At 44.1% G+C, this 20,101-nt stretch overlaps 2 protein-coding genes across 2 annotated transcripts in view; both read left to right on the top strand.

The window, feature by feature from the left end:
• LOC111970299 (haloacid dehalogenase-like hydrolase domain containing 3) overlaps window positions 1–20,101 on the top strand; it is a 354,076-nt gene that overhangs the window by 278,866 nt on the left and 55,109 nt on the right. The gene's annotated exons all lie outside the window — the stretch shown is intronic.
• LOC111970302 (serine/arginine-rich splicing factor 3) lies at window positions 7,533–18,615 on the top strand. The gene is made up of 7 exons (XM_023996969.2): window positions 7,533–7,647; window positions 8,102–8,159; window positions 8,346–8,556; window positions 8,670–8,792; window positions 10,371–10,409; window positions 17,828–17,914; window positions 18,055–18,615. The coding sequence occupies exons 2-7, from the start codon at window positions 8,153–8,155 to the stop codon at window positions 18,080–18,082; spliced, it is 495 nt and encodes a 164-aa protein (XP_023852737.1). The 5' UTR covers window positions 7,533–7,647; window positions 8,102–8,152; the 3' UTR covers window positions 18,083–18,615.

Raw genomic sequence — 20,101 nt, 5'->3', positions numbered from 1 at the left:
CGCGGATTTAGTCTCCTCGCTGCCCGGATGTACTCGAGATTACGATGGTCAGTCCAGATGAGAAAAGGGTGTTTTCGCCCTCAAGCCAATGTCTCCACACCTTCGAGCCTTGACTACAGCTACAACTCCGGTCCCCCACGTCATAGTTTCGCTCCGCCGGACCGAGCTTCCTCGAAAAGAAGGCACAAGCGCGGAGCTTGGGTGGTACGCCCGATCGCTGGGACAGCAGGCCCCGACCCCCGCCTCGGACGCGTCACCTCCACTATGAACGCTAAGAGGGGTCCGGATGCGCCAACACGGGCGCATTGGTGACACGCTCCTTCAGACGACTGAAAGCTCTGTCCGCCTCTGCTGACCAACGCAAGCGCACCGGTCCTCCCTTCAGCAGTGAGGTAATGGGAGCAGCCACTGACCAAAACCCGGATAAACCTCCGGTAGTAATTGGCAAACCCTAAAAACCGTGCACCTCTTTCACCGTGGTCGGAGTCGGCCAATTACGCACGGCTGTAACGCGGTCATCCTCCATCACCACCCCGGAGGTGGAAATACGATAACCAGGAAGGAAACGGCCTGTTTGAAGAACTCACATTTCTCCGCCTTGCAATACAGGTCATGCTCCAGCAGTCGCCCAAGTACCTTACGCACCAGAGACACATGCGCCACGCGTGTGGCAGGTAGATCAAGATGTCATCGATGTACACTACCACTCCCTGCCCGAGCAGGTCTCGGAGATCTCATCTACGAAGGATTGAAAGACAGCTGGAGCATTTTTCAACCCATATTGCATGACACGGTACTCATAATCCCCAGATGTAGTCTAAATGCGGTTTTCCACTCATCTCCTCCCGGATAGCGCACCAGATTATACGCACTCCTCAGGTCCAATTTTGTGAAGAAGCGCGCCCGTGAAATGATTCCACCGCCGTAGCGATGAGAGGTAGTGAGTAACTAAACCCCACTGTGATGGAATTTAGACCTCGATAATCAATGCACGGGCGTAAACCGCCATCTTTCTTCTTCACAAAAAGAAGCTCGAGGAGACAGGTGATGCGGAGGGCCGAATGTATCCTGTCCCAGTGATTCAGTAACATATGTCTCCATAGCTACTGTCTCCTCTTGGGACAAAGGATAACACGTGCTCCTAGGAAGTGCAGCGTTTCCAGGAGGTTTACTGGCCGCTCCCCTCGTACGATGGGTGGTAATTGGGTCGCCTTTCTTTTTACTGAAGCGAATAGCCAAAATCGGCATATTCAGAGGGAATGCGCACGGTGGAAACCTGGTCTGGACTCTCCACCGTAGTCGCACCAACGGCAACTCCTATACACCTGCCTGAACACTCCTCTGACCACCCCTTAAGAGCCCCCTGTCGCCAGGAAATCACCGGGTTGTGCTGAGCTAGCCAGGGAATTCCCAACACCACTGGAAACGCAGGTGAGTCGATAAGGAACAGACTAATCTGCTCCTTATGACTACCCYGCGTTACCATGTCCAGTGGTACCGTGGCCTCCCTGACCATTCCTGACCCTAATGGTCAGCTATCTAAGGAGTGCACGGGGAAAGGTAGGTCTAACGACACAAGGGGAATCCCTAGCCTTAACGCGAGCCCCCGATCTATGAAATTCCCAGCTGCGCCTGAATCGACTAGCGCCTTATGCTGTAGAGAGGGAGAAAACCCGGGTAAAGAGGTTAACACATACATATGACCCACAGGAAGCTCTGGGTAAGTCTGGTGCTGACTCACCTGGGGTGATCGAGTAGTGCTCCGCCTGCCCTCCCGACTCCCAGACGAGTTCCTCCAGCACCGGTCGGCCGTGTGCCCTCGCCGACCACAACTGGTGCAGGAGGACACTCCTCCTCCGGTCCCCCTCGACGCTGCCCCCCCTAACTCCATAGGGATAGGAGCAGGAGGGCTGGGAGGTGGAAACGTCAGGACCTGTTCCGAACGTCCGCGGGCAGCCAGCAGGTTGTCGAGACGGATGGCCATGTCAATGAGTTCATCCAGCGTGAGGGTGGTGTCCCGACACGCTAGCTCCCTGCGGACGTCCTCCCTAAGGCTACATCGGAAATGGTCTATTAAGGCCCTGTCGTTCCACCCTGCTCCTGCGGCCAAGGTCCTGAACTCCAGGGCAAAGTCCTGTGCGCTCCTCGTCTCCTGACGCAGGTGGAACAGCCGTTCACCCGCCGCACGACCCTCTGGTGGGTGGTCAAAAACAGCTYGGAATCGGTGGGTGAACTCAGGGTAATGATCACTCGCCGAGTCTGGGCCATTCCACACTGCGTTGGCCCACTCGAGAGCTCGTCCAGTCAGACAGGAGACGAGGGYGCTCACGCTCTCCTCTCCGGAGGGAGTAGGACGAACAGTTGCCAGGTAAAGTTCCAGTTGGAGAAGGAAACCCTGACACCCCGCCGCCGTTCCATCATACTCCCGTGGGAGCGCCAGCCGAAGAGCCCCGGAGCCGGATGCGGTAGCAGGAACAGGAGGTGCTGGAGGAGGGGGTGCTGGAGATGAGGTGGGAAGGCCACTCCTCTCCCATCGATCCATCCTCTCCATCATTTGGTCCATAGCTGACCCAATCCTGTGGAGAACACTGGTATGATGGAGGACCCTTTCCTCCATCGATGGGAGAAGAGATGCGGCTGCTCCTGCTGATTCCATTTGTTTTGGTGCGGGATTCTGTCACGCGGGACTAGGTGGGTGAAGGAATCAGACGCAGAGAGAGATCCACTTGGGGGGAAAAAATCCTTTTACTAATGCACAAAAAATGATAAGCCCAAACATCCAGGGCGCAGAGAACAACACGATAACCCAAAACACACACTCGTAACATAAAGACAATCCCGCACAAAACAAGGGCGGGTCTACCTACTAAATATAGGGAAGCTCATTTACGAAAACAACAGAAACACAGGTGAAACTAATAAGACAAAACAAACAGACAAACGAAAAAGGGATCGGTGGCGGCTAGTAGGACGGTGACGACGACCGCCAAGCATCGCCCGAACAGGCAGGGGAGCCAACTTCGGCGGAAGTCGTGACAGCCATCGAGATTCTCCATTTACAAAATTACACTGATTGGCCCAAGGGGCCTCTATAGCAGTGGTTCTTAACCTTGTTGGAGGTACTGAACCCCACTAGTTTCATATGCGCATTCACCGAACCCTTCTTAATTGGAAAAATAAAATATGATTTTTTCAAATTCAAAACATAGGTATATATTTTACTGGTGCACAAAATGAACCGTGCATCAACATCAACACCGTGTGTTCAAAGAACAAAATCATCAAAACATGATTTTCACACAAAAACAAAAACATAATAATGAATATTTACTGCAAATCAGTGTGACTTCTGCTGTTGCCTTTCAGAGACCAGTTCAGAAATGCGCGACTTCACCTTGGCAAGTGCCACTCATGTAATTTTCGCAACAAAGTCTGTTCCTTTTCTTCGTTTTTATGTCCAGCATCCTCGAAAAGGATTGCTCGCAAAGATATGTTGTAACAAACGGTATGAAAATCTCCAGAGCTTTCTTAGCAATAACAGGGTACGTTACCATTTGTTGACACCAAAACGTTGAAAGCGTTGTTATTCTGAAGAGTTGCTGTTGAACCTGGCTCTGCTGAATTTCAATGATTTCATCGAGGTATTCATCATTGACATCTGTTGTCTCAACACTAAACGTGAACGGCTGTCTCACACATGCTGGATATGACTCTCTTGTAGGGAAGTATCCGTCGAGAGACTTTGCAAGCTCATCTAAGTGCGTGGCAATTGCTTGCTTCAGTTCCGCGGGTACAGAAATGTCTCCGATTCCAGATACATCTTCGATCTTACTTACACAGTCGTCCAGCAGGGGAAAGTTTGCGAAGTTATCGTTCTCTGTTCGTCGTTTCCATAACGGTAGCTTTTTTTGAAAAGCCTTCAGGTTTTCCTCCGCTTCGATGATGTTGACTCCACCGCCCTGCATCTTTTGATTGAGATGATTGAGAGCTGCGAAGATATCAGCCATGTATGCTAAAATGAGAATGAACTCAGAATTTTTGAAGCAATCTGCATGACAATGTTGGTGCTCTTGCAAAAACAGGGCTAATTCCACACGCACGGCAAAAACACGATTCAGCACCTGTCCCCGGGATAACCACAGAACGTTAGAATGGTACAGAAGTACCTCGAATTCAGAGCCCATTTCTTTACACAGCTCACTGAAGATGCGGTGCCTCAGAGCACTAGTTCGCACATAGTTCACGCATTCCACTACAATTTTTAATACTTCTGCCAGTTTTGGAGGCAAGGTTTTTGTTGCCAACGCATGCCTGTGCAGAATACAATGCGTAACAATGATGTGTGGYGCATCGGCTTTCACTAGCGCACCAAAACCAGACWTTCTTCCCAGCATGACTGGAGCTCCGTCCGAACAAACTGCAGAAACCATATCCCACGAAAGATTGTTGTCTTTGAGGAAGTCATCCACAAGTTTCTTCACATCGGCTGCCTTAGTTGTTGTTGTAAGAGGCTTACAAAATAAAAAATCTTCCTTTATCACGTCGTCTTTCACATAGCGCACGAATACAGCAAGCTGCCTTAGATTGGAAACGTCTGTGGTCTCGTCGAGTTGAAGGCTGAATTTTGCCGGGCTTGAAATCAGATCTGCAACTACTTGAGCCAAGATGTCTTTGCTCATGTCCTCTATTCTGTCGCTGATGGTGTCATTTGAAAGAGGAATTTGGGATAACTTAACTTCAGCCTCTTTTCCCAGCATGATATTCGCCATCTTCAACACAGCTGGTTTTATGAGTGTTTCACCAATGGTGTGTGGTTTGCCCTGCTTTGCGATCAGGTAAGCAACTTCGTACGATGCTGTGAGGATCGGTTTGTTGATGGGTACAAAGCCGAAAACAGGCAGAGTAGCCTTTTCATCGAATCTGGCTCTCTTCACCTTGAATTCAGCGAGCGTTGTGTTCTTGTATTTTCCATCTCCATGTAGCTTAAGGAAGTGTTCTCTTAGTTTTGCCGGTGCTAGACTAGAATTGCTCAACTTGGCATTGCAAATCATGCAGTTAGGACGCTGACTCCCATCACGTTCCGTTATACATGTGAATCCATATTGTACATATTCGTCCGACCACTTTCTTTTTTTGCTCGACATAGTAAGTATGAAGGGATGTGTGTCTTGACCTCCGCCGAACCCCTGAGACTGACTCAACGAACCCCTGGGGTTCGATCGAACCCAGGTTAAGAACCACTGCTCTATAGTAATCAACTGAAATTCCAAACTTTGAACAAGCATATCTCCTGTCCCGTTTGAGCTACAGTCATTACATATTGTACATACAGCAAATGGAGTCCCTCATGAGGAACAACTTTCCCATAAGGACCTATAAGCTCCGAACATTATATTTTCTGCAAAGTTGACCTTTTGTCCCCCACCAAACTTTGAACAAGCATATATCCTGCCCTGTTTTCCCATATTGACGAATCGTGGATGAATGATGCTTCTTGCCGTCAACATCCGGCATTTATAAAATTACACTAATTGGACCAAGGGTGGGTGGAGTTATAGTAACAGCAACACTTGATTGTTTGTTTCTCTCTCTCATTAAATCACCCGACATAAATTAGAATAATTGTCACTAATTGGCCCAAGGGGGGGTGCTCCATCATTCGTGGGGGATGACATGTTTATGGTTGCCTTGTTCTATTTTATAGCCATTACATTGGAAATGCCTTTTGGTGTGAGGCTTAGTCCCTCTGAGAAAACATTGCAGTGTTTCCTCTGTAAACATTGAATTACATTCAGGTGTGAAAGTAGATACAATTTATTGGGACCCGCTATGTGTGCACGCACTTGGTGGTATATTGGCCATATACCACAAACTCCCAAGGTGCCTTATTGCTATTATAAACTGGTTACCAACATAAATAGAAAAGTTAACAAGTATTGTTGGGTCATACCAGATGTATATTGTCTGATATACACACGGCTGAAATGCTGTTTCAGCCAATCAACATCCAGGACCCAAACTACCCGGTTTATAATTTGCAATATCAAATATAATCTCATATTACTGTGTTAAAATAACTGTTCAGTGAAAATCGCACTTTTAAAAATCCATATTCTGTTAACTCATACCCAAATAATGCTGTTGACTCATCCCATACTCGTATTTGTGGCCAAAGCATAAATTGCAGGACCGAGTTTGGGAAACCCTGTCATAAATGCTGGATAAACAATACTAATGTATTCTACATTACATACCCTGCAATAGAAGGAAATCAGTAAATTGGGCTGGCGTGGTTACATGTGGTTGTGAGGCCAGTTGGACATATTCCCAAATTCCCTAAAATGACGTTGGAGGTGGCTTATGGTAGAGAAATGAACATTCAGTTCTCTGGAAACCGCTCTGGTGGACATTCCTGCAGTCAGCATGCCAATTGCACGGTCCCTCAAAACTTGAGACATCTGTGGCATTGTGGTGTGTGACAAAATTTAGTTTTTTGGTCCCCAGCACAAGGTGCACCTGTGTAATGATCATGTTGTTTAATCAGCTTCTTGATATGCCACACCTGTCAGGTAGATGGATTACCTTGGTAAAGGATAAATGCTCACCAACAAGGATGTAAACAAATTTGTGCACAACATTTTAGAGAAATAAGCTTTTTGTGCATATGGAACATTTCTGGGATATTTCATTTCAGCTCATGAAACATGGGACCAACACTTTACATGTTGCGTTACAATTTTTGCTCAGTATACATCATTGGTCTCTCTACACAGCGCGTTTTATTGAAGAAAAAAATACTTGTTCATGTAGTCATACCAGAGACGGTATAGTCATACTACTCCACTCAAGTAGACGGCGATAGGCTAGGGTAGAGCACTTTCTCTACTAACCCCAGCAGATAGACTTTTGAGGAAATGGGAAAACTCCATTGGAGTCGTATTAATAACGCCAATTGTGTACGTTGCCCATGCATCGTTAATGGCCTATATTATGTGTATATATACATAATATGACATTTGAAATGCCTTTATTATTTTGGAACTTCTGTGAGTGTAATGTTTACTGTTCATTTTTATTGTTTATTTCACTTTTGTTTATTACCTACATCACTTGCTTCGGCAATGTTAACATTTGTTTCCCATGCCAATAAAGCCCTTGAATTGATAGTACATTGTGGGCGACTATGAGGCAAAGAAAGTTCTCCTTCAAGTAGTGAATGGGAGTCAATTGGGCGCTAGCTCGAAAACCCAACATTAGTATGAATTTTATCAACAAGAAGTACAACATTACACATATTTTCCGACATGTGAGATAATTCACTTGTTCTCTCTACTATCATATAGCTTTGGAATCGTGACAGTACGTACTTTTGAGGAAAACGGGCAGGTTTCTCGACTCATTCCCTTACATTGAGAAGGGATTGCGTGACGATTAGTTTAGAAACCGTGTGACGCAGCATGACAACGTCAACGCGATTGGTCGACAGTCTGCTGGAATGAGGCCTTTCTCTAATATTTTTGCCACAAACTGGCTAGCAAGATGATTTATTTCCGGTCAACGCCATTTTCGAACGCCTTGTGGACTTTTTCTGCTGCTAGCAAAGATTCTTCGGAGCTGTAATTGGAGACTTTGACCAATACATAACTGGTAACATTTCGATTCATGGAACTTGGAATGAAAACAATTTAAGATTTAATAGCATGCACTGTAAAATAGTTTACCTTCAGTTAAATTGAACCGTCCACAAAAGCCAGCTAGCTAGCTTACCCTGATGCGCCTCCACGGCTAATGTGGCTGCTAGCTAATGGAAACTAACAATGAACATCATTGGCTAACTAGAGTGATACAATTTAATAATGTCTTTTTTTTTTTTTTACTAACTAATTTTTAAATGCATGTAACCATGCACTTTTTACTTAAAGGTGTAACTATCAATCGTATTAAGCTGTATTTAATCAATCTCATTGTTTCGTTAAATACTTAGCTATAGCTAGCAAAGTAGCAAGGTCGAAACCTAACGTTAATATTGGCTAACGTTGGCTAAGCACTATAACTTGTCCGGTACCTAGCTAACTAATCAAGACTCCCTCTTTTGTTCCAGTTTATTTATTATTTCGTCAGCCCTTCAAAGGAAACCAGGATCCGTCGAGAGATGGGAGGTAATTAGCTATGCATCCATCGTCTTTTCCGGTCTCCTGATCTGAAAATGAAAATAACTGCTTGGCACTTATAGCGTTGTCACAAATCACGATATATGGATTTCATAATATATTCATGAATGTAATTGTGCATGACTGGATCTCATCTAGATTATTTAATTTTCCTCTCTAACCTTTCACTCTCAGAACCTGCTCATCTCAGAGATTGTCCTCTGGATTGCAAGGTGTATGTAGGGAACTTGGGCAACAGTGGTAACAAGACTGAGTTGGAGAGGGCGTTTGTGTACTATGGCCCTCTGCGGAGTGTGTGGGTGGCCAGGAACCCCCCAGGCTTTGCCTTTGTCGAGTTTGAGGATCCCAGAGATGCAACCGATGCTGTGAGAGAACTGGATGGACGGTAGGCCTCAAGGGGAAATTCACTTGATTATTTGGGTCATAGCTCATGACATACAAACATTGAAAGAATATTCCAGTTTAACTTGTGATTCTGTTATTGCTCCATGTGAACAGGACGCTGTGTGGCTGCAGAGTGAGAGTTGAATTGTCCAATGGGGATAAACGCTCGAGGAGCCGTCGCCCTGGACGTGAAGACTACAGCAGCAGGCGCCGTGGGAGCCCGCCTGTCAGACGCCGGTATAATACATCACCTCTCACCTACACTTATTCTCACCCACTTTTAACATGTAGTCCTACAAGTGTTTATCACCTACCTTGCCAATCAACCCCTCCATCACATCTCCCTCACTTCCAACTGTTCCATATGTACTATAATTTCAATTTAAACGCTTGGACCTGACACACGATCCCGCACTGTAGGTTGGTTAGTGCCGTGATACGATATAACTTTTTTTACTATGGACACAATCAGAGCTGGGAAATGTTAATTTACTCATCGCCGGGATTGGGTCCCCTTTGAACAGCGACAATTTAGGTGATTTTGAAAGGCTTAATTCAGGCATCATTTGTTTAGATCTAGGCAATACATTTTTGAAATGACATTTTAGATCATTGGAACAAATTCCGATAAAGGGGACACTTGTTTGATCGTTTGATTACTATATGGATGTTAGTTTTGTTTCACTTTTCTCAGTTTGATTTTTTTCTATCTATATTAATAAAAATAAACCCCGTTGCAGAGTCATCACCATCCCTCTTCTCACCACCCTCTCAGACAGTCAACTAGTCCTCTTACAGCATCATGTGACCACTGACCAGCGCCAGCACCGTGCCCCACCCAATCAGCTTGGCTGGTGCCGTGTCACATGACCCAGGCATGGCCTGTCATGTTCCAGCCTATTGGTTCCTGAGCATGCAGCTCTCAGCCTCCTCCAACCTTAACCCGATCGGCATCGTCGCAGCCCACCTCACAATTCCGACCAATCAGCGATTTTAACTCCTTTCCCCAATTATCAACACAACTACCTACAAGCAGCACAGCAGCCCTCGGCTAACCCCAAAAAGACAGGGAAAATCTACAACTACTGTACCCCCTCCAGCCAACCAACTTCATATCTCCAACACTTGCAACTTGTGGCAAATCCTCTCTGCAAATTCTACCTCCCTCGCCATCAGTCTGGCTTCCTTGCGTCATTTCTATCTTGTGTCCAAACCTGAAAAAATAGTAAGTTCCTTTTCTCCTGCTTTTTGTAGTGTCATGCTTACCACAGGTTTGGTTTTACAGCTGCTTGATGATATGAAATTGGCGGTCATGGAAATTGTCATTTGAATTTAGTTTCAAACATCAACTTGTGAGTACAATAATAAGAATCTTGAATCCCCCTCCCATAGATCACAAATAAAGCTTTTATCCTTAAACTCAAAAGTTCTGTGGTCTTGGAGCTGCCCTGGTTAGCATGAACTGTATGAGGTCCAATATTGGTAGTGTGCCCTATGTACATCTATGCAACAAACAGTACAGTATGTAGCTTAAGTCTGCATACCTGTACTTAAATGTTCTCTCTAATTCATTGTCTCACTTGGTTTTATAAGAGGTCTCATTTTGACCTCAGTTGGTTGTCCAAGCATTCTGTCCTCTAGCAGGGGTGCAGAGAGGATGTCCTATTCTGATCTGTCTGCAGAAAGAGGAAGGCTGTGTGGTATTGTTAAATGATTGGAATGGTGTTTCTTCAGGGATAAGGAATGCCATATTTGATTGGAGTTGATGCCTTTATGCACTGTATTAACTGTTTTTCCTGCTCCATCCACCTCCAGCTCTCCTAGGAGGAGGAGCTTCAGCCGCAGTCGCAGCAGGTGAGCCTAAGTGCCTCTTTACCCCAGCCTCCAACGTAATCAGTGTTGTGGTAACTAACTATAGTCTTCCAAACAAATATGAATATACAGTGGGGCAAAAAAGTATTTAGTCAGCCACCAATTGTGCAAGTTCTCCCACTTAAAAAGATGAGAGAGGCCTGTAATTTTCATCATAGGTACACTTCAACTATGACAGACAAAATGAGAAAAAAAATCCAGAAAATCACATTGTAGGATTTTTAATGAATTTATTTGCAAATTATGGTGGAAAATAAGTATTTGGTCAATAAACTTTTGTTATCTCAATACTTGTTATATACCCTTTGTTGGCAATGACAAGAGGTCAAACGTTTTCTGTAAGTCTTCACAAGGTTTTCACACACTGTTGCTGGTATTTTGGCCCATTCCTCCATGCAGATCTCCTCTAGAGCAGTGATGTTTTGGGGCTGTTGCTGGGAAACACGGACTTTCAACTCCCTCTAAAGATTTTCTATGGGGTTGAGATCTGGAGACTGGCTAGGCCACTCCAGGACCTTGAAATGCTTCTTACGAAGCCACTCCTTCGTTGCCCGGGCGGTGTGTTTGGGATCATTGTCATGCTGAAAGACCCAGCCACGTTTCATCTTCAATGCCCTTGCTGATGGAAGGAGGTTTTCACTCAAAATCTCACGATACATGGCCCCATTCATTCTTTCCTTTACACGGATCAGTCGTCCTGGTCCCTTTGCAGAAAAACAGCCCCAAAGCATGATGTTTCCACCCCCATGCTTCACAGTAGGTAAGGTGTTCTTTGGATGCAACTCAGCATTCTTTGTCCTCCAAACACGACGAATTGAGTTTTTACCAAAAAGTTCTATTTTGGTTTCATCTGACCATATGACATTCTCCCAATCTTCTTCTGGTTCATCCAAATGCTCTCTAGCAAACTTCAGACGTGCTTTGGATTTGAGTCCCTGGCGGCGTAGTGTGTTACTGATGGTAGGCTTTGTTACTTTGGTCCCAGCTCTCTGCAGGTCATTCACTAGGTCCCCCTGTGTGGTTCTGGGATTTTTGCTCACCGTTCTTGTGATCATTTTGACCCCACGGGGTGAGATCTTCCGTGGAGCCCCAGATCGAGGAAGATTATCAGTGGTCCTGTATTTCTTCCATTTCCTAATAATTGCTCCCACAGTTGATTTCTTCAAACCAAGCTGCTTACCTATTGCAGATTCAGTCTTCCCAGCCTRGTGCAGGTCTACAATTTTGTTTCTGGTGTCCTTTGACAGCTCTTTGGTCTTGGCCATAGTGGAGTTTGGAGTGTGACTTTGAGGTTGTGGACAGGTGTCTTTTATACTGATAACAAGTTCAAACAGGTGCCATTAATACAGGTAACGAGTGGAGGACAGAGGAGCCTCTTAAATAAGTAGTTACAGGTCTGTTAGAGCCAGAAATCTTGCTTGTTTGTAGGTGACCAAATACTTATTTTCCACCATAATTTGCAAATAAATTCATTAAAAATCCTACAATGTGATTTTCTGGAGAGAAAAAAATTCTAATTTGTCTGTCATAGTTGAAGTGTACCTATGATGAAAATTACAGGCCTGTCATCTTTTTAAGTGGGAGAACTTGCACAATTGGTGGCTGACTAAATACTTTTTTGCCCCACTGTATCTGTACCCAATAGTAGATCGGTCTAGTACAGATTAGGGGTGTAACAGTACACCAAACCCATGGGGTTACGGTTCTGTTTCGGTACAGCGGGAAAATTAAAAGCCAATAGTTTCTGTAGTAAATGTTTATTTAATAAACTACAAAGTGGTGCTATTCCTTATTTACATGTATGATCATGAGTCCTGTGATGCTTGATGAAAGCACAATCAGGAATACCAACCCATTATTCAAAAAAAAAAAAAATCAAATTTTATGAGTCACATGCGCCGAATACAACAGGGGTAGACCTTACAATGAAATTCTTACAGTTGAAGTTGGAAGTTTACATACGCCTTAGCCAAATACATTTAAACTCAGTTTTTCACAATTCCTGACATTTAACCCTAGTAAAAAATTCCCTGTTTTAGGTCAGTTAGGATCACCACTTCATTTTAAGAATGTGAAATGTCAGAATAATAGTAGTTATTTATTTCAGCTTTTTTCTTTCTTCACATTCCCAGTTGGTCAGAAGTTTACATACACTCAATTAGTGTTTAATTTGGGTCAAATGTTTCGGGTAGCCTTCCACAAGCTTCCCACAATAAGTTGGGTGAATTTTGGCCCATTCCTCCAGACAGAGTTGGTGTAACTGAGTCAGGTTTGAAGGCATCCTTGCTCGCACAATCTTTTTCAGTTCTGCCCACAAATGTTCTATATGATTGAGGTCAGGGCTTTGTGATGGCCATTCCAATACCTTGACTTTGTTGTTCTTAAGCCATTTTGCCACAACTTTGGAAGTRTGCTTGGGGTGATTGTCCATTTGGAAGACCCGATTGCGACTAAGCTGTAACTTCCTGACTGATGTCTTCAGATGTTTCTCCAATATATCCAAAATTTTCCTGTCTCATGATTCCATCTATTTTGTGAAGTGTCCAGTCCCTCCTGCAGCAAAGCACTCCCACAACATGATGCTGCCACCCTGTGCTTCACGGTTGGGATGGTGTTCTTCGGCTTGCAAGCCTCGCCCTTCTTCCTCCAAACATAACAGCGGGCATTATGGGCAGACAGTTMTATTTTTGTTTCATCAGACCAGAGGACATTTTTCCAAAAAGTACGATCTTTGTCCCCACGTGCAGTTGCAAACCGTAGTCTGGCTTTATGGCGGTTTTGGAGCAGTGGCTTCTAACTTGCTGAGCGGCCTTTCAGGTTATGTCGATATAGGACTCGTTCTACTGTGGATATAGATACTTTTGTACCTGTTTCCTCCAGCATCTTCACATGGTCCTTTGCTGTTCTGGGATTGGTTTGCACTTTTCGCACCAAAGAACGTTCATCTCCTTCCTGAGCGGTATGACGGCTGCGTGGTCCCATGGTGTTTATACTTGCGTACTATTGTTTGTACAGATGAACGTGGAACCTTCAGGCGTTTGGAAATTGCTCCCACGGATGAACCAGACTTGTGGAGGTCTACCATTTCTTTCTGAGGTCTAGGCTGATTTCTTTTGATTTTCCCGTGATGTCAAGCAAAGATGCAATGAGGTTGAAGGTAGGCCTTGAAATACATCCACAGGTACACCTCCAATTGACTCAAATTATGTCAATTAGCCTATCAGAAGCTTCTAAAGCCATGACATAATTTTCTGGAATTCTCCAAGCTGTTTAAAGGCACAGTCACCTTAGTGTATGTAAACTTCTGACCCACTGGAATTGTGATACAATCTGTCTGTAACCAATTGTTGTGCATGACAGAAGTAATTTTCCCAAAGTAGATGTACTAACCGACTTGCCAAAACTATAGTTTGTTAACAAGAAATTTGTGGAGTGGTTGATACACTTAGGTTGGAGACATTTAAAACTCGTTTATGTAAACTTCCGACTCCAACTGTACTTACAGGCCCCTAACTAACTGCCGTTTAGAAAGTACAAATAAGAAATAAGTAGTTAACAAGTAGTTAAAGAGCAACAGAAAAATAACAATAGCGAGACTATATAAAGGGGGTACAAGTGCAGAGTCAATGTGCGGGGGCACATGTTAGTCAATGTAGTTGAGTACACTACAGTTCAAAAGTTTGGGGTCACTTAGAAATGTCCTTGTTTTTKAAAGAAAAGCAAATTTTTGTCCAATAAAATGACAAATTGATCACAAATTTAGTTTATCGTTTTAAAAAGGCTAATTGATCATTAGAAAAACCTTTTGCAATTATGTTAGTACAGAGAACTGAGAAATGTTGTTCTGATTTTAAAGAAACAATAAAACGGGCCTTTAGACTAGTTGAGTATCTGGAGTATCAGAATTTTTGGGTTTGATTACAGGCTCAAAATGGCCAGATTTCTTCTTTTTTTTCTGAAACTAAATGAGAACTTGTTCTCAACTGGCCTACCTAGTTTGAGAAACAGATGCCTCACAAGTCCTCAACTGGCAGCTTAATTTAAATAGTACCCGCAAAACACTAGTCTCAATGTCAACAGTGAAGAGGCGACTCCGGGATGCTGGCATTCTAGGCAGAGTTGCAAAGAAAAAAAACATATCTCAGACTGTCCAATAAAAATAAAAGATTAAGATGGGCAAAAGAACAGACACTGGACAGAGGAACTCTGCCTAGAAGGCCAGTATCCCGGAGTCGCCTTTTCACTGACGTTGAGACTAATGTTTTGCATGTACTATTTTAAGAAACTGCCAGTTGAGGATGTGAGAGGCGTCTGTTTCTCAAACTAGACACTAATGTACTTGTCCTCTTGCTCAGTTGTGCACCGGGGCCTCCCACTATTCTGGTTAGAGCCAGTTTGCTGTGTTCTTTGAAGGGAATAGTACACAGCGTTGTACGAGATCTTCAGTTTCTTGGCAATTTCTCACATGAAATATTCTTAATTTCTCAGAAGAATAGACTGACAAGTTTTTATTTTATTTCACCAGGTAGGCCAGTTAAACAAGTTCTCATTTACAGTTTTAGAAGAAAGTTATTTGTTTCTGGCCATTTTGAGCTAGTAATCGAACCCACAAATGCTGATGCTCCAGATACTCAACTAGTCTAAAGGACAGTTTTATTGCTTCTTTAATCAATACAACAGTTTAACTATGCTAACCATAATTGCAAAAAAAGGTTTTCTAATGATCAATTCTCCCCAGTCCACCTGGCCTTGCTGCTATTCCAGTTTCAACTGTTCTGCCTGCGGTTATGGAACCGCCACCTGTCCCAGACCTGCTATTTTCAACTCTTAATGATCGGCTATGAAAAGCCAACTGAAAATTATTCATGATTATTATTTGACCATGCTTGTCACTTATGAACATTTTGAACATCTTGGCATAGTTCTGTTATAATCTCCACCCGGCACAGCCAGAACAGGACTGGCCACCCCTCATAGCCTGGTTCCTCTCTAGGTTTCTTCCTAGGTTTTGGCCTTTCTAGGGAGTTTTTCCTAGCCACCGTGCTTCTACACCTGCATTGCTTGCTGTTTGGGGTTTTAGGCTGGGTTTCTGTACAGCACTTCGAGATATTAGCTGATGTACGAAGGGCTATATAAAATAAACTTGATTTGATGATCAATTAGCCTTTTAAAATGACACAACATGTCATTGGAACACAGGAGTGGTGGTTGCTGATAATGGCCCTYTGTACGCCTAAAGAAATCTGCCATTTCCAGCTACAATAGTCATTTACAACATTAGAAATACAGTATAGAATATTGTGTAACAATTTATTTTAATGGACAAAAATGTCTTTTTTATTTTTACATGGGCATTTCTAAGTGACCCCAAATTTTTGAACGGTAGTGTACATGTAGAGTTAAAGTGACTGCATAGATAAGAGTAGCAGTGGTGTAAAAGGGGGGGAATGCAAATATTCTTGGTAGCTATTTGATTAGATGTTCAGGAGTCTTATGGCTTGGGGGTAGAAGCTGTTTAGACGCCTCTTGGACCTAGCCATGGCGCTCCGGTACCGCTTGCTGTGCAGTAGCCGAGAGTCTGACTAGGGTGGCTGGAGTCTTTGACTGTTTTTAGGGCCTTCCTCTTACACCATCTGGTATAGAGGTCCTGGATGGCAGGAAGCTTGGCTCCAGTGATGTACTGGGACGTACGCACTACCCTCTGTAGTGTCTTGCGGTCGGAGGCCGAACAGTTGCCGTACCAGGCAGTGATGCAACCAGTCAGGATGCTCTCGATGGTGCAGCTGTAGAACCTTTAGAGTATCCGAGGACCTATGCCAAGTCTTTTCAGTCTCCTGAAGGGGAATAGGTTCTTCACGACTGTATTGGTGTGCTTGGACCATGTTAGTTTGTTGATACCAAGGAACTTGACGCTCTCAACCTGCTCCACTACAGCCCTGTTGATGAGTGGGTGTGTGCTCGGTCCTCCTTTTCCTGTAGTCCACAATCATCTCCTTTTGTCTTCATCACGTTGAGGGAGAGGTTGTTGTCCTGGCACCACACGGCCAGGTCTCTGACCACCTCCCTATAGGCTGTCTCATTGTTGTCGGTAATCCGCTGTGCAGTTGTGGGTGAACAGGGAGTATAGGAGGGGACTGAGCACGCACCCTGACTGGCTCCTGTGGTGAGGATCAGCGTGGCGGATGTGTTGTTGCCTACCCTTACCACCTGGGGGTGGCCCGTCAGGAAGTCCAGGATCCAGTTGCAGAGGGAGGTGTTTATTCCCAAGGTCCTTGGCTTATTGATGCGCTGTGAGGGYACTGTGGTGTTGAACGCTGAGCTGTAGGCAATGAATAGCATTCTAACATAGGTGTTCCTTTTGTCCAGGTGGGGAAGGGCAGTGTGGATACAATCTCTATTGCACTCATCTGTGGATCTGTTGGGGTGGTATGCAAATTGGAGTGGGTTTAGACTTTCTGGGATAATGGTGTTGATGTGAGCCATGACCAGCCTTTCAAAGCACTTCATGGCTACAGACGTGAGTGCTACGGGTCGGTAGTGCTTCGGGTCGGTAGTCATTTAGGCAGGTTACCTTAGTGTTCTTGGGCCCAGGGACTGTGGTTGTCTGCTTAAAACATGTTGGTATTACAGACTCGGACAGGGAGAGGTTGAAAATATCAGTGAAGACACTTGCCAGTTGGTCAGCGCATGCTCGCAGTACACGTCCTGGTAATCCGTCTGGCCTTATCCAATTACGATTTTGTCTCATTTTTGCAATTCCCCAACGGGCTCGGGAGAGGCGACGGTCAAGCCATGCGTTCTCCGAAACATAACCCGCCAAACCGCGCTTAACACATGCTTGCGTAACCCGGAAGCCAGCCGCACCAATGTGTCGCAGAAAACACAGTTCAGCTGATGACCGAAGTCAGCTTACAGGCACATGGCACGCCACAACGAGTCGCTAGAGTGCGATGAGCCAAGTAATGCCCATCCCTGGCCAAACCCTCCCCTAACCTGGACGACGCTGGGCCAATTGTGCGCTGCCCTATGGGACTCACGGTTGTGACATCCTGGGATCAAACCCAGGTCTGTAGTGACGCTTCAAGCACTGCGATGCAGTGCCTTATACCGCTGCGCAGCTTGGGAAGCCCCATGGGGTCTAGTTAACGTAGGCCATAGATATTTACTCGAGGTGCATAGGCCTACAATGCAGTGTTTATTTTCTGTATTCAGGTTCACAGGGTTGACTGAACAGAGCTTCCTCACTACGTGTACCGTTACACCCCTAGTACACATGGTTCTCACATTGTTGATACTAATTGGGGCTGTCTAGTTTCAAGTGACTGTTGTTCAAATGTAATAATCCTGATATATCTGAATACATGTCAGTACATTGGAAACACTAACTTGTTCTTCTCTAGGTCTCTGTCAAGAGACCGAAGAAGAGAAAGGTCTATCTCCAGAAACAGGAACCAAAAACCTTCAAGATCCTTCTCAAGGTCTCGGAGGTAAATGTGTGTTCACTGGCGTCTGTGTATTGACAGGCGTCTTCCTATATAGACTTGTATTTTTTAGGCCTATGGATTGTAGTAATGCATTGTGCAAGTTATTCTTGTTTCTGACAACTTCTGTATTTTTTTTTTTTCAGCCGCTCCAGGACCACTGAGAGAAAGTGAGTGTCTGACAGTCTGAACTCAGTCCAAACCTGAGGATGTCTTGTATAGAATCAGGTTCTGGATGAGTGCATTTCATTTTTAAATGATTAACCTTTTTAGATTTGTGTTTAGGTGAGACAGCCATGTCTGTCCATCTGTGAAACAACTGTTTTTGAAAGCTGTATATTTCAAATCACTGTCTTTATTCTACMAAATGTCTCATTTTCACTTGTTTAAGCATACAGATGACTGACTTACTGTCCAACTACACTTAACACATTGTCCAATAGGGGCAGGGGTTTGTTTTGAACATTCAGTCCAGCCTAAATATAGGGAGTATCTGTCAATGTGGGAAATGCATAACTACTTTATTTGTTTCTGTTAAACTGTTTGAAGTGATTGAATTAAACATTTGGTAACATGTTTCACTGGGCATACATTTTTGCATTATTAAATGATGTAGAATTTTGATTGTGACTGTTGATCTTGGATGGGAGATAAACGAACTGTTCTAACTCAAAAGCTTTGTCATTAAATTGTTCTTCAAGTGGAAATTTGTCTAACTATGCTTGAGTACATCCCACTTTAACTTCTGCATATTTAATTGATTCTGACTGATTTGTTGAGCTCTACCCACATTGCAAGTACAGTGCATTTGACAATTTATTTAGACCCATTTACTTTCTCCATTTTGTTACTTTACAGCCTTATTCTGAAACTGAGTACATTTTGTCAATCGACACACAATACCCCAAAATGACAAAGAAAAAACTGGTTTTTAGAAATGTTTGCAAACATTAAATGTTAAATTTAATAAATAAATAATTTACTTTGGGTCGTTGTGCTGTTGGAAGGTGAACTTTCACCCCTGTCTGATGTCCTGAGCGCTCTGGGGCATGTTTTCATCAAGGATCTCTGTACTTTGCGCTTTAATCTTTCCCTCGATCTTGACTTAGTCTCCCTGCCACTGAAAAACATCCACACAGTATGATGCTGCCACCTATGCTTCACCAAAGGGATGGTGCCAGGTTTCCGCAAGACCTGATGCTTAGCATTCAGGCCGTCGTTTTCAATCTTGGATTCGTAAGACCAGATAATCTTGTTTCTCATGGTCAGTCCTTTAGGTGCCTTTTGACAAACTCCAAGCAGGCTGTCATGTGCCTTTTACTGAGGAGTGGCTTCTGTCTGGCCACTACCATAAAGGCCTGATTGGTGGAGTGCTGCAGAGTTGGTTGTCCTTCTGGAAGGTTCTATCCCCAGAAGAACTCTGGAGCTCTGTCAGTGTGGCCATCAGGTTCATGGTCACGGCCCTGACCAAGGCCCTTCTCCCGATTTGGCCGGGCAGCCAGCTCTAGGAAGAGTCTTGCTGGTTCCAAACCTCTTTTCATTTTAAGAATGATGGAGATCACTGTGTTCTTGGGGGAACTTCAATGCTGCAGGCTTTATTTTTTTAGTACCCTTCCTCAGATCTGTGCCTTGACACAATCTAGTCTCGGAGCTTTACGGACAATTCCTTCAACCTCATGGCTTGGTTTTGCTCTGACATGCACTGTCAGCTGTGGGACCTTTTTATATAGATAGGTGTGTGCCTTTTCCAAATCATGTCCAATCAATTGAATTTACCACAGGTGGACTCCAAGTTTTAGAAACATCTCAAGGATATTCAATGGAAACAGGATGCACCTGAGCTCAATTTAGTCTCATAGCAAAGGGTCTGAAATACTTTTTTTTTCTCTACATTTTCAGACATTTCTTAACATGTTTTTGCTTTGTCATTATGGGGTATTGTGTGTAGCTTGATGAGGAGCAAAAATGTATTTAATCCATTTTAGAATAAGGCTGTAACGTAACCAATGTCTAACGGGAAGGGGTCTGAATACTTTYCCAATGCACTGTATATACCTTAATGTAATATTTAAATTGCGTAAGTTTTAACTTGCAATCCCTTTATAACTAAGTCATAGTTAAGTAAGGCTGAGAAACAATGCCCACTGCTAATTCAGTCATGTATATTTATTTGTGTATGTATGTGTAATATAT

The sequence above is a fragment of the Salvelinus sp. IW2-2015 genome, linkage group LG11 (genome assembly GCF_002910315.2).
Source record: "Salvelinus sp. IW2-2015 linkage group LG11, ASM291031v2, whole genome shotgun sequence".
In the NCBI taxonomy this organism is placed as follows: Eukaryota; Metazoa; Chordata; class Actinopteri; order Salmoniformes; family Salmonidae; genus Salvelinus; species Salvelinus sp. IW2-2015.
Note: the sequence above shows the minus strand (reverse complement) of the source record. Positions and strands in the feature narration are given on the sequence as shown.